The sequence below is a fragment of the Triturus cristatus genome, chromosome 8 (assembly GCF_964204655.1).
Source record: "Triturus cristatus chromosome 8, aTriCri1.1, whole genome shotgun sequence".
Taxonomy (NCBI): Eukaryota; Metazoa; Chordata; class Amphibia; order Caudata; family Salamandridae; genus Triturus; species Triturus cristatus.
In genome coordinates, this window is record NC_140591.1 from 1,184,863,750 (window position 1) to 1,184,884,585 (window position 20,836).

Consider the following 20,836-nt stretch of genomic DNA (forward strand, 5'->3'; position numbering starts at 1 on the left):
TATCCTTCGAAGAGGCTGTCAGCAAGGAAGTTGAACTTCTCCAACCCAAGAGAAACGGGTTCAATAATTTAAGCAAGAAAGAGCGTGCTGCTCTAACCACCCTACAATCCAGGACGGATATAATCATCAAACCAGCGGATAAAGGGGGAGCGACCGTGATACAAAGTACCAACGCCTACAGAACAGCATGTCTAAATCTATTGGCTGACACAAAATACTATAAAAAAATTAACAGGGATCCCACACAACGGATAAAAACAACTATCATGACATTAACAACAGATGCCCTGACCAAAGAATGGATCACGAAGAAAGAATATGAATTTCTGAATCAAGAGAACCCCAGAATTCCTCTGTTCTACACCATCCCTAAAATACACAAAGGCAAGATTCCTCCCCCTGGGAGACCTATTGTCTCAGGGATCGGTTCTATTCTGGAACCACTGTCAAAATATACTGACTGGTTCTTACGCCCCCTGGTAAAGAAGATCAAATCCTATGTTCAAGACACTAAACATCTTTTTAATCTCCTGACACAAGTAGAATACAATCCTGTAGAAAATTTTCTGGTATGTTTGGATGTAGAGGCTTTATATACAAACATACCCCAGGCGGAAAGCATCAGAGTAATCCATGAGATCCTTAGACAAGAGGATTGGGTATGGGCAGCTCCTATTGAATGGGTGATCACCCTTATACACTTGACATTAACAGAAAACTTTTTCACCTTTGAAGACCAATTATACCTACAAGTACATGGTACTTCAATGGGGAGTACATTCGCCCCAAGTCTGGCATGCCTGTATGTCAGTCACTTTGAAGACATATATATATGGACTCAAAATCCTTTTAGCATGAATATCTGCAAGTGGTACAGGTATATCGATGATGTCCTGATGATCTGGAGAGGTGATCTGACTAGTCTTGAGAGTTTTAAAACATGGATCAATTCACTGAACCCACACCTTCACTTCACCATGAATGTGAATAAAGAAAGCATTTCATTTTTGGATGTCACTCTCACAGCTAAAGATGGCACTCTTGAAAGCTCGTTGTATACAAAACCTACGGACAGGAACAGTCTATTAAGATTTGATAGTGCCCACCCGCGATCCTTAAGAGAGAATTTGCCAGTAGGCCAATTCTTAAGGATCCGAAGGAACTGTTCCAACATACAAACCTACAAAAAAGAGGCTGCTATTCTTAGTAACAAACTTCAACAGAAGATGTACCCTAATAAGATCATACAAAGAGCAAATAAAAGAGCGCGCAATACACCAAGGGAGGCTCTGTTAGAAACATACACAAAAGAGCAACCAGACCAACTCATATGTGTGACCACATATAATTCCTCATCAAATGACCTGAAAAAAATAATCAACAAAAAATGGTCAATTTTGACATCTAACACGTTATCATTTGAGAAACCCATGTTCTCATTTAGAAAAAATTCTAATTTGAGGAATGCCCTGGTACATACTAACTCCTTTACTCCTAAAAAAACTGATCAACAGACTTTGTGGGGTCTAACACCTGTTGTTGGACACTACCCGTGTGGGTCATGTGTGGCCTGCCCCTTTACAGAGCACACCAAAACATTGGACTTGGGCTTAAACTCTCCATGGGAACAGAGGTCACATACAAATTGTAACTCGGAATCTGTGATCTATCTGATAAAATGCCCCTGTGGATTGATTTATATTGGCATGACCAGTCGTAAGATCAAAGTTCGCATAAGCGAACATAGAAGCACGATACGTAGATCAGTCACAGCAACTAGGCTCACTGCCCATTACCAGGAGAAACAACATAAAGACACAGAGTTGAAGTGGACAGTACTAGAAAAGGTCACTACTATGGGGAACAACCTCCAGCAAAAACTCTTAGAGCATGAACAACGATGGGTCTACCGGTTGAAGACCCATGAGAAAGGGCTTAATGATTACATACCTTGGAACCAACTGAACAAATAGATACAGTACATCCCTCATTCCCTCTGATATGGGTGACCAACTAACTTATGAGATTTCTCTATTTGTCATTATCCTCCACTTGTGGATTTTGGTCTCCACGAAAACCTTTAGCTTCGTGTAAATTAAAAAAACTACTACACTTCGTTTAAGGTCCACCATCAACCCATGGTGCAATGCCCATATCTATATAATGTACCCATGTGATGTCTCTTGCGATACTTCTGTCACTCAGTGTAAATATATCCTTAAAACATTTAGGAACACTGGATACGTGATGAATCAAGATTAAGGAATAGCACTGTCTACGCATTTTATAGGGTGTTAGTTTTATCACAACGAGTGGAGAGATGAACTACATCCCCCATCAGCCACTACATTGGGTACTAAGTTCACCCTCGATATTCCACGGACCAAGTACACACACATTGTAACCCTGGGTCCATTAGTAACTGTACATCAATCTGGAATGAGAGCCCCCAACTATGAATACCACATTACTGTGGGCTTTTGCAATAAGATCGCTAATATGTATACACGGATCAAAATATAAATCTATATCCGTTTACTTCGGCGTTGCCACTGGTTACGCTCTGTCCTATTGGACGATACCATGGGTCACAGGTTACAGCTGTTCTATCGCGAGCGGTAGACGTCACACGTCACATGCTTGCACTGACCTATCCACACGTCCTTTTTAACAATACGGAAGTATAAACCTCCCGATCACCACAACACGGCGCGAAACGCCGGGGATCGGGTCCAAGTAGGTGGTGAAGCGGAGCAGGACTCTTGACGAAGTAAGTCTGTCACATCAGAACTATCAGCGTAGCAGTTGGTCCCCCTCCTGAGAAGTAATCACCTGTTAATATGTTTGGTCTTGAATGCCCTGAACCTGATCATTCTCAACCACTCCATATTTCCCCTGGGTTTCACGTCAGGGTTTGACTACAGAGCTACTCCATTAGCCCTTCCATCCCCTGAGAAACAACTACCATTCGAAGTCCGGGTAAGCGAGTATGCAAGAATGAGAGACACCTTCACAATTACTCATAGGTGTTAACAGTCACGCATGTTTTTAAAGCTGTGTTGAATCACAGATACGGTATGAATGATGTACGTGTGGGAAGATTTGACGAGAGTTTCCTTTCATTGATAGCATCCACTTTGTTGGCGACTGGTTCCAGATAGAATGCGAGCATAATCGCCACCGCACGATATATCTGACACGCCGATTAACTGTACACAGATACAAGTTTCTGAGTGACACACATGTGGATATAGCTGCACACTATTATGCCTCTATGACCACCTGGCACATATAGGTGTGGCTCTGAATTCCAAACACGATTTTGAAACACGCCATTTTGGAAACTCCTTGATGCAAACCGATTTGTATAAGTTGGATATGTGTTTCTTTGTGTTTTCTTTTACAGATGGATGTACAACGCAGGACAGATTAATTAATCAGTCTTCTACACAAGGAGTAGCTACTCTACCCTTGTCTAAAAAAACAGAATAGGGTATTCCCCCATCTGAATCCCAGGGTGGCCTCATTTGCCCTGAAGAAAGTCCTGGACCTTTATGGCCGCTGTGGACTGAAACATGTTGGCACTAGGGTCATAGGACCATAATACTCCTATATATACCCCTACTCTTATTATTTTTAATCAACCCAGACAGACCCAAGAATAAAGGGAAACTGGGGATCTGCCTGAGGTTTTTTATCTTATAGCCTCCCTGGTCTGCAACTTCTTAAAAGCGCTCCCAACACTGTGGTCGAGCCCACCCCGACTTTTAGGCGTCGGGGTGACCCGATGATGAAGCATGACACCACTAGGGTGTGTGAGGGTACTTTAATCAAAAGGAATTGCTTCCTTGCTCACCTAGTGGTGAAGTTATAAGTTCCCCTGTTCATCATAACATTCCATCTAGACGTAACATTAATGACCATTGTATGGTTAGTTGGAGTAAAATTATTTGTGAAACTGTGTCACAGCATCATCATGATTCTCTGCCATGATAAGTTATGGAAGGGCTGTGGACTGCTTGCTACCAGTGCCATGTATGCCACTCTTTCTGTGTAGTCGCCCAAGCCTTTGAGCGGCTGCACTAAACTTTACTGTCCTTTTTAGTCTACCTGTTAGTGTGGGCTTATTATTTGTTTCAAAATAACTATTACATTTTCTCTTCCTCTGGGATCTGACCTATGTGATTTCTTTCATCCCATTTAAACAAAAAATAAAACATCTTTATCTTTCAGCTTTGTGATCTTCTTTCCCAACCATCACCCACCTCCATAAGATTTGTCAGACTGTTCTTTATTTTTGATCGATGTAGGTTGTGTCTCAAGTCTATCAAGCTATTCAGTTTCTACCAGTTTTTTTGTGGGGTAGCAGTGGCTTCCTTGGGAATGTTCATGAGCAGATTTAAAGAAATACAAAATGTTACTAAAAAGTAATTTATATCCTTACAGTGTGAAGACTGTCTGTGGAAAAAAAGGGACATCACTCTTATCACAGAATTTTCATACTAGAATGTAGAGTGCATCCCAAATTTAATTCCGAGATTGCGGCATATCATTGAAAGTTCTACAGCCCAAGAATGGAACAATTTTATCTTAATACTGTCTGACTTATTTCCTTTGAATACATTTTATAGTCTATCTGTATCGAGGAGCGGTACTAGTGTTTATGGGTTCGTAAACTAGGCAATTAACCCATAGATATTTTGTTAACCACATGTGTGGTAGGTGAAATGATACTCCTAGAGTAGTGATTCTCTTTCCTCTCACGCCTCATGTGACTTCTATGTGGGCATTCTTGAACAATACCATGGTGATTTGATTCCAAATGCAGATTTTGTGCTACACATGTGCTAATGAAAATTAACAACAATAATTTCTAGGTTCTGTTTTGTAGTAAGGGTGCCTTGGCCAATTGTATGTAGTGCTGTAAGTGACACCATGGTTCCCACTCGACACTGCTACCTTCCTCAATGTGACATCTCAGAGCATATATTCCACTACCCTAGCTCTTGGATGTTAGTTCCTTTTTTCCCACCCTTCAGTGCTAAACCAGAGTTGCTCTTCATTTCAGTTTGTTCCAAAACAAATGTTTGCAGTGCTTTTACGGAAATGATACAGAAGATGCGACCAGGCTATCATGAATTCCACTTCTGTTGCTCTTGAGGTTCCTCTTCAGGCCACAAGGATGTCTGCACTTTGGGTTTGGACTCTACACACACCTCCAGGCCAGCTTCTAGTCATTGGAGTTTTGCCTGTGACATCTGTCTTGGACAGGAAGAGAACGTCACATGTCTCAAGGTCACGTTGAGTGGCTGAGTTGGTGCCTCATTGTTCCTACTCCCCAGAATTCCACTAGATTCTTTACTTATCTTGAGGCTGTCCCTGATTTCCCCTCAGCTGTTCCTTCAGAAAAGTTTCTGTCTTCAAAGGCAGTCATGGTCAAGGCAGCGTATGTCCTAGAACTGTCCTTGCCAGTTACAGATCAGATCATCTGTTGCCTTTTAGTGAGGCACTGTTGCTTGTTCTCATCACTCAACTCCAAAAGAACTGTCTGGCTCATGTGTTTTTTTTTGTGTGTGTTTTTTTTATTTACATGACTTTTCGTAAGGGTTAATGTCCCTCCTTATTGTCTGAGAGAGTTTCAGTAGAGTGAGTAGGTAGAGAATAAATGTACTTCTGGGAACAATGCAGCAAATAACAACAGGGTTCATCAACTCATACAATTAAGTAAGTACAGGTATTAGCTCCATTTAAACTCATAACAGTTAATTGGCTGGCTTTTTTTCTTTTTAGAACATCATTCTATAAAGGCTGATTAGTTATCTCATGCCAGAAGAATGGGTTCTAACTTCCGCAGTTAAAGGGACGCTGTTTATCAATTGAATTTGTATACAGTCGATTTTGTATATATTTATGGGGTTAAAAATACCCAGGTTCCTTGGGCTCACTGAAATAGGATAAATTCCTAATGCAGCTGAGTTGCCTTGCGATGCTCATGTGGTGGCCAAAATTTAAATTTCAACTACAGTGTGTGGAAAAGTCACACGTCTAAAAAGCCGCTAAGTTTTATAAATGTTGTCAGTCCTCCCTTACAGAAGAATTTTCTCGCTTTTCTTTTTTTTGGCAAAATGTTCAAAAGTTGTGAAGAAAACTTCACAAAGTTTTGTGAGGAAAAACTTTGCACACCTCTGTGTGCCTGTTCTAAAATGGTGTGGAAGTGTTGATTGTATTTCAACATTAACTTCATGGAGAAAAAAACAAAACATCTGGTTTATTCTGAATTCCCTGTCACCTTGAATCAATCTGCTAATCGCCTTAGTGTTAGTGCATTAAGAATAATTTACCACAGAAAAATGTTTTCACTTGAAGTAATAATTTTTAATTTCGTAATGTGCCTTTAAAGTGGAGTAATGGATCATCTGGAGTTCTCCAAGTGCATTCATCTTTAGCCAGAATGACATGAAATAGGAAAGGGTGGAGCTGTTAGTGACCAGGCTTAGGAGAATATTACATTTACTAACTAACATTCAAGTATTATCATTTGATGCCTGCTAGACTATTTGATACACATGTCACAAAGACAATGGCTTTTCAGTTGTCGAAATCATATTGTGCTGGATATCTCTGCAGTTTCCAGCTGTTCTATATTAAAAACAGTGCACATGTTGTATGAAGGTCAACCAAACAAAAGCTGAACAACCCAGATGAAAGGGAGTGTAGTCAATGAGATCAACTTGTTAAACTTTGATCTCCGCTCATCTTAGTTGATCTAATTCTTCCTGGTTCACAAATAGCCTTTAAAGATCTACCAACATCTCCATCCTTTGCCTGAATTCCATATTAGTTTGCCAGGGGTTCATTTAGGTTATGCTCCCCAGGGTGCGCCAAGGGAACATTCAGTTTGTTCTCCCCTGGGTGTGCCAACCTATTTAAATACTATGCACTGCATTTTCAAGTGTCAATAATTTGGCAGTATGGAGTTCTCTTTGGAATGCAGATTACTTACGGCACTCCCCATCTCATACTGGAACTGTACATTAAATAGTAGTAATTCTTGGTAAAATTCCTCCCCCTACCCCCTTCCCCCCCCCTCCGCTGCCAGTGGTTGCTCTTTGAAAATGCAATACTATCACTTGTTCTCGAAATTGTAATGGTTTCTGTAAACTTGAAAATGTTTAACAAGTTAGTGTCAACATATCTTTTCAGCCTTGGCAATTATTTGATATGTCTGTAAAGTTATTTCATGGGATAGTAGTTGGACTTGTGATTCATAATTTCTATATGTTCTAGTTAAGAAAACTGGTAGCATTTCTAAGAGCAGCTGTCCGAGCAGAGATTTAAAATGTGTGGCACCCAAAGCCAGGAGCAGAGCTGCTGATTCTCTGCTTCTTTTCCTTTTAGAAATAAATGTTTTATGAAGTATATGCTAACCTGTTAATATTTAAATATTGTTTAATAATGGGCTTAGAATAACATCAGGGATTGCCTTATCCATGTGATTGGAATATATGGTTATCTCACTATATGATATCTTACTGTATTAGGTCGGGAGTGGTCAGACTGGTCCAGTGAGCTGCGCATTCCGGGGGATGAATTGAAATGGAAGTTTATTAGTGATGGCTCTGTCAATGGGTGGGGTTGGCGGTTCACTGTCTACCCAATAATGCCTGCAGCAGGTATGATCTGTTGGTTTTATCTTCTCCATTGTTGGGTCACAGATTTACACATTTCACCGTAGTGGGGGTCCATATGTTCATCTGAAAATGTTGCCTTGTTTAATTGTGTTACTCTTCCTGAGTGGTGGCAAGCTCACAGTAAGCCAATAAGAGCATAACCACCATTTTAGATATGGAAACATTAATGGGAGGGGGTCCTCATGATTAAGTGTGCACATATCATACACATACACCTCATGCAGTTGAAGTGCTTATCTTTTTAAACAGGTTTTGGGTCTCACCAGGGATGTTAAAACATTTGCGACTCTTATAGACATAAAAGGGATTTTTAGGCTATAGGATTTTAATATAGCATAACAGAATGTGTGGGGAACCTGCATGTTTAACTTGTAAAAAACATAACACCTAAATGTTGTTTTTGTTCACGTTTCCTCTGCATACTCTGCATATCCAGATTTGCTGAACAGGCTGAAAAAAAGACTTTGTTGGAATATTTTATTTAATGTCAGTTTTTGCATTCTATCTGTATCTACGTTTAGATAGTTGGGACAGAAAAGATTGTTAGGAAGAATAAAAATTTCTTCTGAAAGCATTCTAAAAAATGAAATCTTACGATTACCAACTGAAGATTACAGACATTTTTCGTATTTTCTTCATAGGGCCAAAGGATCTGCTTTCTGACCGCTGCATTCTCTCCTGCCCTTCAATGGATTTGGTGACTTGTCTGCTAGACTTCCGTCTGAATTTTGCTGCTAATAGAGGCATAGTTCCTCGCCTGGCTGCTTCATTAGCTGCTTGTGCTCAGCTAAGTGCACTAGGTAAGCTGTGAATTGAATCAAATTACCGTTTGGATTGGTAGTTAATGGCTGGCTTTGTGTGCATTTATTTTATTTGTGTGACTTTTTAGCTGCTGGTCACAGAATGTGGGCACTGCAGCGGCTCAGAAAGCTACTTACAACAGAGTTTGGGCAGTCCATTAACATCAATCGGTTGCTTGGTGATGTGGACGGGGAAACGCGTGTCATGGTGAGTTGATAGTTATTTTCTGTGATTTATTTTTGACTGTGGCTTTATGCAGGTTGCACTTTAAAGAGAAAAGTAAAAACACCCATTGAACATTGGATTGTAAATAATAAAATCGCATGTTTTCCATTAAAATGTGTTGGCTCCGTCAGAGTGCATTTCATGAAAACTACGTTGAATTAAAGATTGTGCCTCGCATAAGACTGCAAAGCAGACTTTTATAGCTTGAGCCCATGTGAAAACTTAAAAGGATTAAACTAATCCTAGTTAGTTGTAGACACTCTGTTTTGTGATACCTCAAGGGATTCTAGCTAGGAATAAATTGCATAATATTGGAGTCATTATAGGTTTTTTCCCCCTTTGCCAACAACTCAAAATTCAAGAGCGAAACTAAAAGTCCAGGACACCAAGTCTTTCCCAAAGATCAGATTCAGGTTGGCGCTTGCTAGATTAAGTAAAGCTTGATTTCAGAGTTGGTTTAAAAACAGTTTACTAAAATGGAATACCTGCAAAGGGAATGTAAATATAGGCTTTTCGTTTACAAACTGAGCTTATTGTTCGCAGTGTTGTAGCTATTCATTGGAACAAGTCCCAAACCCCTCAGTTGAGGAGGTCTCTGGACAAATTGTCTGCCGTAAGCAAGTTTTGCAGTGCATGAAATCAGTACCTTTTGCTAAATAGTGTCAAAAATACAACGTAAACCACAACAACAAAAATTGGTTAACTAAAGGTTCCCTTCAGGAAAAACACAATGATGTAAAATGCGATACATTATTTGGATTAAAGCTCTGTGAGCTGCAAGGGATTTTGCACCACTGTTTCCTTTACCTCTCACCTAGTTGACATTTGTGTGTAGAGCTTGTAGTTCTTCAGACCTGCGAAAAATAATCGAGTTCTTCCTGAATCTGTGTGGGCTTAGTAAGGAGGTACTGGTGTGTACTGAGACTCTATAAACCTGCCAGCAACTCATGATTTCAAATTTATTGACGTGGGCTCCCCAATTTGATTTTAAGGAGTACATTACTGGCACAGTTATATAGTTTGAAGTCTTCAATAAACTGTAATCTAAAGTTTAAAGTAGGACATGCAATTATGATGGGTAAAACATTAACACAGGCAAATAATAGCAATGTGAACATGAATGGAATCCCTAACCTTTTAGTAAGGGTCAATAGGTACCTACTCAATATTTTCCACACTCTGTAGAAGTATACACAAGCCCCATATGTGAAATCGCTTCTTTTGGCTTGCTGAAGTGATGCACCCTTTGTGTAGGTAAGATCCAGCACAGTGTCCTTGGCATCGAATGACCTTCACAAGATGTGAAAGAAGTAACAGGAAAACAAAGTGTCACATTTACACGTCTCCAAGCAGAATACAAGCTTAGGCATATTATAGGCATATGCAGATCATTTCCAAGGGAAAAAAATGATAATCAAATCAGCGGTAAACATTAACAATATTGAGTACATATGCATGCTAGTTATGTGAGCATTTCAAAAACATCATGAACCACAAAAACACTTTGATAACTTGAGCATTAGTTCATACCTTAACAAACTACTACTGATTGTTAATTATGTTTTGCTATCCTGCTATGTGACCAACATCTACATTCAAACATTAGACCCATAATTAGTACAAAGCTGTGATCATAATTAAAAATCTGTAACAGAAGGTTCTGCTTAGGGTGCTGTTTTACAGGTTCTGTTGCTGGGATTACAATTTACACAGTCTGGCAATCTTGGGCGAAATGCAGATTGACGTTATCTTCCTAACTGATTCTCACTGTCCACATAGAGAATCAGTTTTCCTGGAAATGTTTCCCAGTAAAGAATCATTGATTTTGCCTCGTTTTCTATAGAAAGGTTATTACCTCTGCTGAGTCAAATGATGACTGTGACAAATATTGTTCCTCTGACACTACTCAAGGGACGATTCCTGGATTTTCTGTGTCCTTGCAGACTCTCTGCCTTTTAGCATTGTTTGTTTTTTTTTGGTTTTTTTTTTTTTATTAGAAACCGTTAGTACACAATAAAATACAGACAAGGGCCTACAACCACCAGGGCCGGCCGCTATAGAGCTCGAGGGCCCGCAGTGCAAGGCCACACATTCAAATGAACCAGAGGCAAAGCTCCCAGCAGTTCGTGAGCACATGTAACAGGCCGTGGCCATAGGCCAGGAGCAATCAGAAAAAACAGTTTCATTTTCTATTAAATATAAAACACACTCAAGGCAATGAGAGTCCGAAATAGCAGCGTGCTCTTCCCAGGACGGGGAACAACGTACAGTATCCAAAGCAGTTCTTGTCTGGGAGCGGTAGAGGGGGGCAGCGGGAAAACAAAGCGTGGAACACACCTCACACCATCCCGCAGAATGCGCGGATAGGGGGACAGAGCAATATCGACCTCTAATGGCAGAGGCGGGGTGCAGATACGTCCACGATATAAATTCCATGGACCCCATACCTTAGTCCATTTCCCTGGCTTGCCTCTCGCCACATACACCGTCTTTTCCCTAAACATACACCAGTCCATATTCTCCTTCCATACCTCGATCGTGGGCGGCCTCGGGGAGCCCCATAGCTGTGCAATGTTACGCTTAGCCAACATGTACCCCAAGGTCACCCACTGCGTCTGTGCCGCGTTACAATCATTCGGTTCCCAGACATTCAACAAACACCTCCTAGCCTCTGGCAACAGAGCAACGTGCGTGACCTCCTCCATTACGGTGTGGATACCGTTCCAAAACCGCACAACCTCCGAACATTCCCATAAGATATGAAGAAAGGTACCCGGCAGGCCACATCCACGCTTACACAGTCCATCCATCGAATCACCCATACGCAGCAAACCGGGCGCCCGTGACATACACTCTATGAAGGATCTTCGGCTGTACGAATCGTAAGCGGGCCGGGATCGCCACCTCTTTCGGGGAGGCCACCGCCGATACCCAGTCCTCATCGTCCAGTTCCAAGCCATCGCCCGTCCATGCCTCCCGCAGACGGAGCAGCAAGTCCGCGCGATCATTAATGAGTTTCTTATAAATCAGAGAGATAGTGCTGTCGGGCACGTAGCCATCCAACACTCTATCCTCCAGTGGGGAATACTCGGGGATAGCAGCAACGTCCGGAAAAACCGAACACAGCGCATGGTAGACTTGAGCATACCGGAAGTACTCTCTATCGTTTAATTTATATTCAGTTTTAAGCATTTCAAACGTTTTGAAAGACCCTTTCGCCCAAAGATCACCCACCTTACATATACCAATCATATCCCATTTCTCAAAGCCTTTCGATCTCCACAAACAGCCCAACCGCCTAGAGGCATACAACGGCGTCGCCCGAGTCAAGCGATCCCTCCACCCCATCGCAGCATTCGCCGCGTGCCACACACGTACCGCAACCTGCGTGGGTCCTGTCAACCGCGTGTCCGGGGTCACCGAGTACAGCGCCCTATTATAGTCCCCACCCGGGAGCAAAAATGTATCCATCTCGAAGGCCGGATTCAAGGCAGGACCGTATATCCCGTGGTTCACCGCCGCCAACTGAGACGCCCAATAGTATCGTTTAATATCGGGGAGGGCAACCCCCCCATCGTACCAAGGGAGCGTCAACTTGGCGAGAGCAATCCGCGGCTGCCCGTCCCAAAACAGTTGGCGCTGAAGACCCTCCACCTCCCGGAAATAACGGGCTGGCACGACATCTAGAGTATTTTGCAAAGCGTACAGGAAGCGAGGTAGCGACATCATTTTAAACAATGCCGCCTGTCCGAGCGGCGAAAGCGGAAGTCGTCGCCACCTCGCGACGTCGGCCTTCAATCGCTGAAGGGGAGGGAGAAGGTTTCGTTCATAGCGGACCGCGGGATCCAGTGAGATAAAGATTCCCAAGTATTTGAACCCCAGGGTAGCAATCTGGATAGGGCAATCCCGTGGCAGGAGGGGGGCCTCACCCGAGAGGACGTAAACACACGACTTGGCCCAGTTGATGACCAGGCCAGAGTTGCGACCAAAGGAATTCAGTACGTCCACCAATACAATTAGCGACTGTCGGGGAGAGGTGAGATACAGAAGGATGTCATCCGCGTAAAGGGAGACACGGTCTTCAAACTCCGGCGTCCATCTAATGCCTCGCAACGACGGCTCCCAACACAACCAGGCGGCGAGAGGCTCCAAAGAAAGTGCAAAGAGAAGGGGCGATAACGGACATCCCTGCCGCGTACCTCTCCCCAGTGCGAAGGGAGCCGACACCCTACCATTCACCACCACCTGAGCCAGTGGGTCAGCATATAATAATTTTACCCAACCGATAAACTCAGGGCCGAACCCAAATTTCGCCAACACGGCCCAAATATATGGCCACTCCAGAGTGTCGAACGCCATAGTAGCATCTAAAGATGCCAAGATGGCCGGCTCACGTATAAATTCCGCTCTAGCAAGCACGCCGTGCAACCGCCTCAAATTTAGAGCGGTATTCCGATGGGGTATAAAATCGGACTGATCCTGATGAATCCAGTCACCCACGACCCGAACCAGTCGATTAGCCAATACCTTAGCCAGAATTTTGGGTTCTGCGTTCAACAGCGAAATGGGCCTATAGGAGGCGCAGCGATCTCGCGGCTTCCCCTCTTTGTGTATCACAACTATGTTGGCGAGGCGTTGGTCAGGGGGAGGAAGCCCGCCGCACGTGCCGCGAAAAACATGTCCCGAAGATACGGCGCTATCTTATCGGGACGCAACTTATATAGTTCGATGAGAAGACCATTAGGACCCACAGCTTTACCCGATGCGATCGAGCGAGTGGCCAGAGCGATGTCATCTGACGACAACTTCGCCTCCATCAATACTGCATCAGCCTCCGATAGGGTTGGCAATGCAATGTCTCTAAGCAACAGATGAGAATCCTCCTCCGAACGTACAGAAACCGGAGAGTATACCCCGCGGAAATGAGCCGCTAAGCAGTCAACGACCTCCACCGGGTCAGTCACACGCACTCCATCCATTCTCTCCACAACGGGAACCACCCTGCTCGCTCTCTCCTTCTTATCCAATCAAGCAATCAACTTTCCGGCCTTTTCCCCCACATCATACAGTCGTCCTTGCTGCTTCCTACTCATCCCTTTAGCAGCTTCCGTGACTAGCGCTCTATAATCTGATTGTTTGAGGCTGAGAACATGCAATTTCTCATCAGTAACTCCCCGCTCCAAGTCCTTTTCAGCTATTTCAGTTTCCAAGCGAACCACCTCTGCTCTCTCGCACCTCTTAGCATGGGAGATAAGGGACAAGGCCTGCCCCCTGATCACCACTTTATAAGCCTCCCATAGGGAGACGGCCGACGACACCGACCCCACATTATCATTGAAGTAGTGAACAGTGGACTTGACCAGTTCCGCGCGGATCTTAGGGTTACGTAGATACCAGGAGCTAATGGGTGCCACTCTCCCCTCTGCCCCAGGGACAACCTTCAGTTGCAACCATATAGGGGAATGGTCAGAAATACCTCGGGCTAAATGACGCACCTCCCCAATCATCCCAGCTTGGATCGCCGGCATAAGCATGTAATCAAGTCTCGAGAGACTCCCATGGGCCCCCGAGTGAAAGGTATATTGCGTCTGTCCCGGGTGCATCAATCTCCAGCAATCTACAAGTCCCTAAGTGTCCAAGAAGCCACCCAACCAGGCCTGAGCCCTAGGGAGATCCCTGGGGGGGGTGACGGTCCTCCAACCCGGAGACAACGGCATTAAAGTCACCCCCCAACACCAGAATCCCCCCAGGGAGTCCCAGGACCAAACGTCCCAAATCAGCAAATGTTGCCGTCTGTAACCCCGGAGGCACATACACAGCCACGAGCGAAATAGTCCTACCCTCCCATCTCCCCACCAGTGCCACATAGCGCCCCCTATCATCGTGAAGCACCTCGTCCACTTCCAATGGGAGAGAGGCCCTAACCAAAATGCCCACTCCCCTAGAGCCAGAAGTGAAACCAGAGTGAGCGGCAAGGCGATAGCCCCTCCTATTTAGGGCATGGAAGGAGTTCCCAATCAAATGTGTCTCCTGCAGGAAAACAATGTCGGGCGAAATCCGCTTCAGGAACTGCAACACCACCCCGCGCTTTATCCTGTCCCCCAATCCATTCACATTCCACGAAAGGATTCTCAATCCCCTACCCCCCATCCCACTCCCGTGCATGATACCCACATCCCGGGAAGCACAACCCGGATAAGTCAGCAGAGAACTTCACATTGACTTGCGAAACAAACAAACAATCCCCAACAACCCCCCTCCCCCACAATCCCCAAACCACAACTCCCCCCCTCCCTGCACCCCTGCTTGAGCCTAAACAGCCCCCCCAACTCGCAGTGTGCCGGTCACCCTAACATATACCACAAAAAGAACCCCAGAAGGAGGAAAGGACCCCAATAAGCTCCCCACAACCCCCAGGCATTTGGAGGGCATAATGTGCCAAACTACGGTCCAGTTGAGCCAAGGTACAAAACGTCACCAATCCAGTCCATCACCAGGAACCAAGTTCTAGTCCTGCTCCACCAAATCCCGTCCGCTCTCCGCCATCCGACTGTCTCGATCCTGTCCCCGAGGCAGGGCATCCAACCAGTCTCCAACCGCCTCCGGCCGGTCGAAAAAGTGGGAACGACCCTGGAAGTCAACCCGCAGCCTCGCCGGGAATAACATCGCATATTTCAGCTCCATGTCCCTCAAGCGCCGTTTGACACCCAAAAATCCCAGCCGTTGTTTCTGGACCGCTTGCGTGAAGTCCGGGTAGAAGCTGACATTGGAGTTCTCAAACTTCAGCGGCCCGGCCACCCTCGATGCCTGAAGGATAGCATCCCTATCCCGAAAGTTAAAGAGTCGGGCGATTATAGGCCGCGGGGGAGCACCCACCTTGGGCGCACCACCCGGAATCCTGTGGGCCCGCTCCACCGCAAAGAACTTGCTCAGTCCCTTGGGCGCGAGATGATTGGTCACCAGGTCCTCCACAAAAAGATCCGCAGCAGATTCCTCCGATCTTTCCGGCACTCCAATTATACGAACATTGTTCCGTCTAGCCCTGCTTTCGGAGTCCTCAAGTCGACGGTCCGTCAGGTCACTGGCTAGCCGCAACCTACGGACCTCCGTCTGCAGGGCGGCCACGTCCACAGTTAGGCTCGACGCCGCTTGACTCAAGGAGTCGACCCGCTCGTTAGTCTTGGACAGGTCTGCCCTGACCAAATTCACATCGATCAGGACCGCGTCCAGTTTATGAGCCAGGGTATCAAACGGCTGACCCACAGCGGTCTTCATCTCCTCAATGGCGCCCATGACGTCCAGCAGGGTCAACTCTGACGATGGGCCTGAGACCTCCTTAGACCTCTCGGGCGATTTATGCGAGCCACCAGGGGATCCCTTTGCCTGCGCATATCGATCCATGTTATTGACCTGGGTATAGGCACCCCTCCGGGTTGACTTGGGTTTCGACTTGTCTCCGTCTAGTCTCACCGCCATCGTCCGGAGGCCACCAAGGCTGGCACCCGCCCGCACCAGGAAAAAGGGACCAGGTTGCTAATTCAATTGGACACAGCCGTCGCCGACAGTCAGCCCATGTATAGTCCGAGAGTCAGGCCAGACACTTCGCCGTCCGCGCCCCTCTGAAACACCAAAGTCTCTCAGCCGATATCAGAGAACAAGCTTGAAAACGAAAGTGAAAGTGCGGGGTCCGTGGCAGATCAAGCCCAGCCAGCCGCTGTTGTTCACTTTGTACCCGGGCACTTCACCAGCTCGAGATCGGGACCAAGGCAAGAGCAGGCCGCAAACTTCGGAGTGCAACCAGTCCGGGTCCCGGCGTCCGATCTGAATTTGGAAAACGGGTGGCACCTCAGCGCAAGTTCATCTGCAAAAGCCCGTCAAATAAACCAGGATTAAGTCAGGATAGACGTGGGAGGTTGCGGAGGCCCTCGAGAGCCGTAAGCCTACGCGGCCATCTTGGTTGCGCGCTAGGCTCCTCCCCCTCCCTTTTAGCATTGTTGATGCTACCTTCTCAAGCCTCTACTCTTAGCATATGAAGGATGAGGGGCCTTTGGAAAGCCACTCGCTCTCACTGCCATTAGTGCACTAGACTAAAAGAGAAAGCGTGGGAAGCCTGTTTGTTATAGGAATGGAGTACATGCCTTCAGATGAACTGGCTGTACCACATTGAGCCCAGATAGAGAATACTTCTGGGATTCGTGTGGTAGTCTTTCGACTAAGTCCTTCTCAGTTTTCTCTCTGTTGGATTCAAGATCTTAAGAGCTTAGAAGAACTTATGTATCATAAGCATAATCATTATTTATTGTTGTTTTAGCATAGCGATACAACAAAAACATACTTAGAGATGATTCTTATTCATCTCGGCAATTTCAACTGCAAGCCAAATATCTCAGCGTACTGGGATGTACATCTCAACTTCTTTTTTTATGTATTTATTTCTAATGCTTGATGTTTTTCCCGCTATTCTACTTATGATTTTTGTGTGATTTAAAATGTTATAACTATTTTGCAAATGCGATTATAGACTTTGATCTGTTGTTGTTGAAGAGCTCATTTCCAGTTTGCTATTCTGCCTTTAGGTCTAAAGTCTGCTCATTACATCTTTTCCAAATGCATTGCAGTAATCACTGCCCATCATATGTCAAGGAATATTAATCTATTCTTGCATAGATAGCTGTCTAATAAAAGCTCAAAAGCCAGGGCAAGGTGCAGCAGGATGTTAACACCACAAAACTGTTGCTTCTACAGCTTGGTCTGCCAATCAATCTATAAAATTAAAAATCCGCACCAGAGCAAGTGATTTTATACCTGAGAGTAGTGATAGGCACAACCTTAGGAAGAGTGTTTCCTTCAGAGGAGAATCGGTCATCAATCGGAGAGAACTGTCATCTGCTTTTAATGACAACCAGTCAGTAAGGCATATCTCTTTTCTCGAAAGTTCCATGGCCTATTTCAGTTTCACTGTCCCAAATGCAAGGCTGCATAGGAGATTTCTTCACTTTTCAAGGACAAATGGTCCTAGAAATCCGACGACTGGAACAACACATTGTTTCATTTACAGCATCAAAACAATTCCTATCATGGTGATGCAAGGTAAAGATCTTGAGTCAAGGAGATATGTTTCTGTTGGAGTCTCTGTTGCAGACAGTTGTCACAGATGCCTCAATATTATGATGGAGTGCATCTGGGAATGTTGGCAGTGCAAGGTCAGTGGACAGAAAAAGAAGCCTCATATCATATATCAACTACCTGGAACTGAGAGCAGACCATTTGGATCTCAAGGCCTCCCTACCCATTTTGACAGTGCGCACAGCCCTCAACAAATGGACAATACCTACAATAAAGCATTACCTTAACAGGACGATAAGAGGTCAAAGCCTCACGCCTTAGCATTTAAAATGATCTGGGCTTGATCTCTGACAAATTACTTTGCCTGGAGCTATTAACTTTAAGCCTGGGTAGTAAACTCCGCTCCGCTTGCAGAGTTTGCAGAGTTTTCTGCACTCCGTGTTATGCGGAACTCACGGAGTTCCGAAAAGAGCACAGTTTTTTTCCTCTCTCATCAACATCAAGTTGGCAAGCGCCGAAAATCCACCCCCCGGCGAGATTTCTCAATGCGGGCAGTAGGATTTCTCAATGCGAGTGGCCGAGTATGCTCATCACCGCTCACGTTGAGCAACCGTCCGTATGCGTAGAGAAAGCTGGTGCTCAAGTAGAAAATCTACTCGAGTGGCAGAAAGGAAGCAGCACCCGCTTGCGCTGTGCATGGTGCCATTTGTGATAATTTCACAGTGCCAACAAACACCCGGCGCTGAAAATGACTGTGAACGGCATTTTTCTAATGCACTCTGCTGCTTGCGGAGCTCTGTGTAGCGCGGCAGAGTGTTTTTTTGCACTTGAAACTCCGCCCAGGCTTACTTAACTATCAGGCAGTATACCTCAATCGATTCTACAAAAAGAATCACAAGAGAGTACTGTAGGAAACTGGCTCTATATATACTACACCAGAATGAGTTAGTGTGTATAGAGTCCAGGTGACACCAGAGGTAGGCAGAGGTTAAAGCTAGATAGACCCTTACTCTCCATTTGTGGTAGAGTGGTCGAGCAGTAAGGCAGTATTAGAGGACAGTGTTAAGCATTTGATGTACACACTTACTCAGCAAATAAATTCACACACTCAAGGACTGAACTCTAGACCAATTGTTTTTGTATAAAAAATATGCTGTTTTATTTTTAGAACCAAGCAAGCCTGGTACAGGTAAGCGTAAAATACTTTACAGTAATAAGTTGCTGAATGTAGCAGTTTGAAAATGCAATAGGAATTGTACTTTGTTTGATTCACAGGGGATGCAGTAGGTTGCAATACTTAGCAAATACAGTACATTGAAATGAATAGGGTTTTTCAGTAAATTACAGGTAAGTTACTTTTTATGTTACTTTTCTAACTCAAGGCTGGATACCTAGATTCAGCACTGGGACATTTCCTGCAAACAGATAAGTAAATACGTGTTGGTTATTCGTGCTATTTTGATAGAATATTTTTAGATTTCAAAACTCCACACTTAGAAACTTTTTGGAAGAAAATTGTCAGTGTTATCCTATGGAGGAAAAACAGGTTATCGGTTCACAGGTAAGTTATTGACTGTGGGAGTTAAGGTTCTGGGGTCCCCCAGGGTCAGTGATGCACTGTTGTTGCACCCTCAGCTACACTAGGGCGGCCGGGTGCAGAGTGTTGAGGCCCAATGTTACCCAATGGGGGATAAGGGGCCTCCGGTTGGTGGCTGCTGGTAAGCAGGCCACTGAGATGTGGGAGCAAAGCTCCTAAGGTTAAGGTCAGGGCAAATGGGGAAACAAAGTAGCACAAAAGGTGCACTCTCAGCGCCACTGGGGCGGCCGGGTGCAGAGTGCTGTTTCGAGGTCGGGCGCCCTGTTGTTTTCTATGGAGAACCTCAGGTTTGCAAAAGCACTGCAGGCAGGGAGACGAAGGACTTCTGGGTGCGACCACCACTTGTATAGGTAAGTTGGGAAGTTAAGGGTTGGTTAGGCACAGTCTGTTTGGGCACACAAGGCTGTGGGGAGTCGGGTGCAGGGGTGCCTTTTGGGGTCGGATCTTCTTACCAGCTCCTGGTCGCGGTTAGGGGGGCCTTCTGGATTTAGGCTGCAGGCGTCGGCTTGAGGCAGGCCAGGGGTCACCGGATCTCGGGTCAGGATCGCCGGGGTGACCTCCTCGTGGTGTTTTTCCACTCGAGCCCCATGCCGGGTTCGGCGGGTGCAGAGTGGGCTGGATTCGTGGTTTCCGGCTGTTGCCAGAGGTTGCAGTTGGACAAATCCGGTGTTAACGGGAGAAGCAGTCTTTGGAAGTGAAGGCACGCAGGTCCTCTGGGGTTTTCGAGGTTGCTGGCTGAAGGACACACAGGGAGTTCGCAGAAGCAGGTTCGAGGGGAGACAGGCCTGTAGGGCTGGGGCCAAGTCAGTGGGCGTCTTCCTCTTGTTAGCTGGCAACACGGCTGTTTGTTCCTTTTTAGGTCTCGGCTAGCGATGGCTGCGCTTGCGCAGTCTCGCTCGCGAGACATAATGACTTGGGTGAAGAGGGGCTTGAACCCGCCCCTCTTCTTCCCTGTTCTCCATTGGCTGGCCTAGTAAATGCTGGCCAGCCATTGGAGAAGAGGTCCCGTCACTCTAATCCTGCCCCGTCCTTTTCGGATCGGGGGGCGTGTTTTTTGCGAGAAGTCTCAGGGAGGAGACAACAGCAAAACACGCCCCCCAATCCGAAAAGGACACTCCCTTTCTCCGAGGCATTTTCTGCTGTGCCTCGGAGAAAGGCGGTGGTGTCCCGGCGTTGCTCCCTCACCTGCGCAAATCACTTAATCTCTCCGTGCCCATGGACAGCGCCTAGAAGAGCGGAGGGGCGGGGCACATCCAAGGTATCCACACAAAGGCGCTGCCCCCCACACCTGACCCCAAGCACAAAGAGCCCTGCTGAATGGGCAAAGTTTGCACTTTAATTTATATCGCCGTTTTGGACTCGGCAGCAAAACATTTAGCCAACATGGCGATCTCTATCAATTAAACAAGCAGGCGTTATCAGGACTCAGTTCGCATGTAACACCAAGTTCACAATT

The 20,836-nt window shown here is 45.5% G+C and overlaps 1 protein-coding gene across 1 annotated transcript in view; it reads left to right on the plus strand.

Moving 5' to 3' along the window:
• The window catches only part of LOC146805589 (E3 ubiquitin-protein ligase HERC2-like), a 1,563,844-nt gene that overhangs the window by 1,131,952 nt on the left and 411,056 nt on the right, over positions 1 to 20,836 (plus strand). Inside the window, 3 exon segments of the mRNA XM_085622871.1 lie at positions 7,542 to 7,673; positions 8,333 to 8,491; positions 8,581 to 8,699. Of these exon segments, the coding sequence (XP_085478997.1) occupies positions 7,542 to 7,673; positions 8,333 to 8,491; positions 8,581 to 8,699 (410 nt within the window).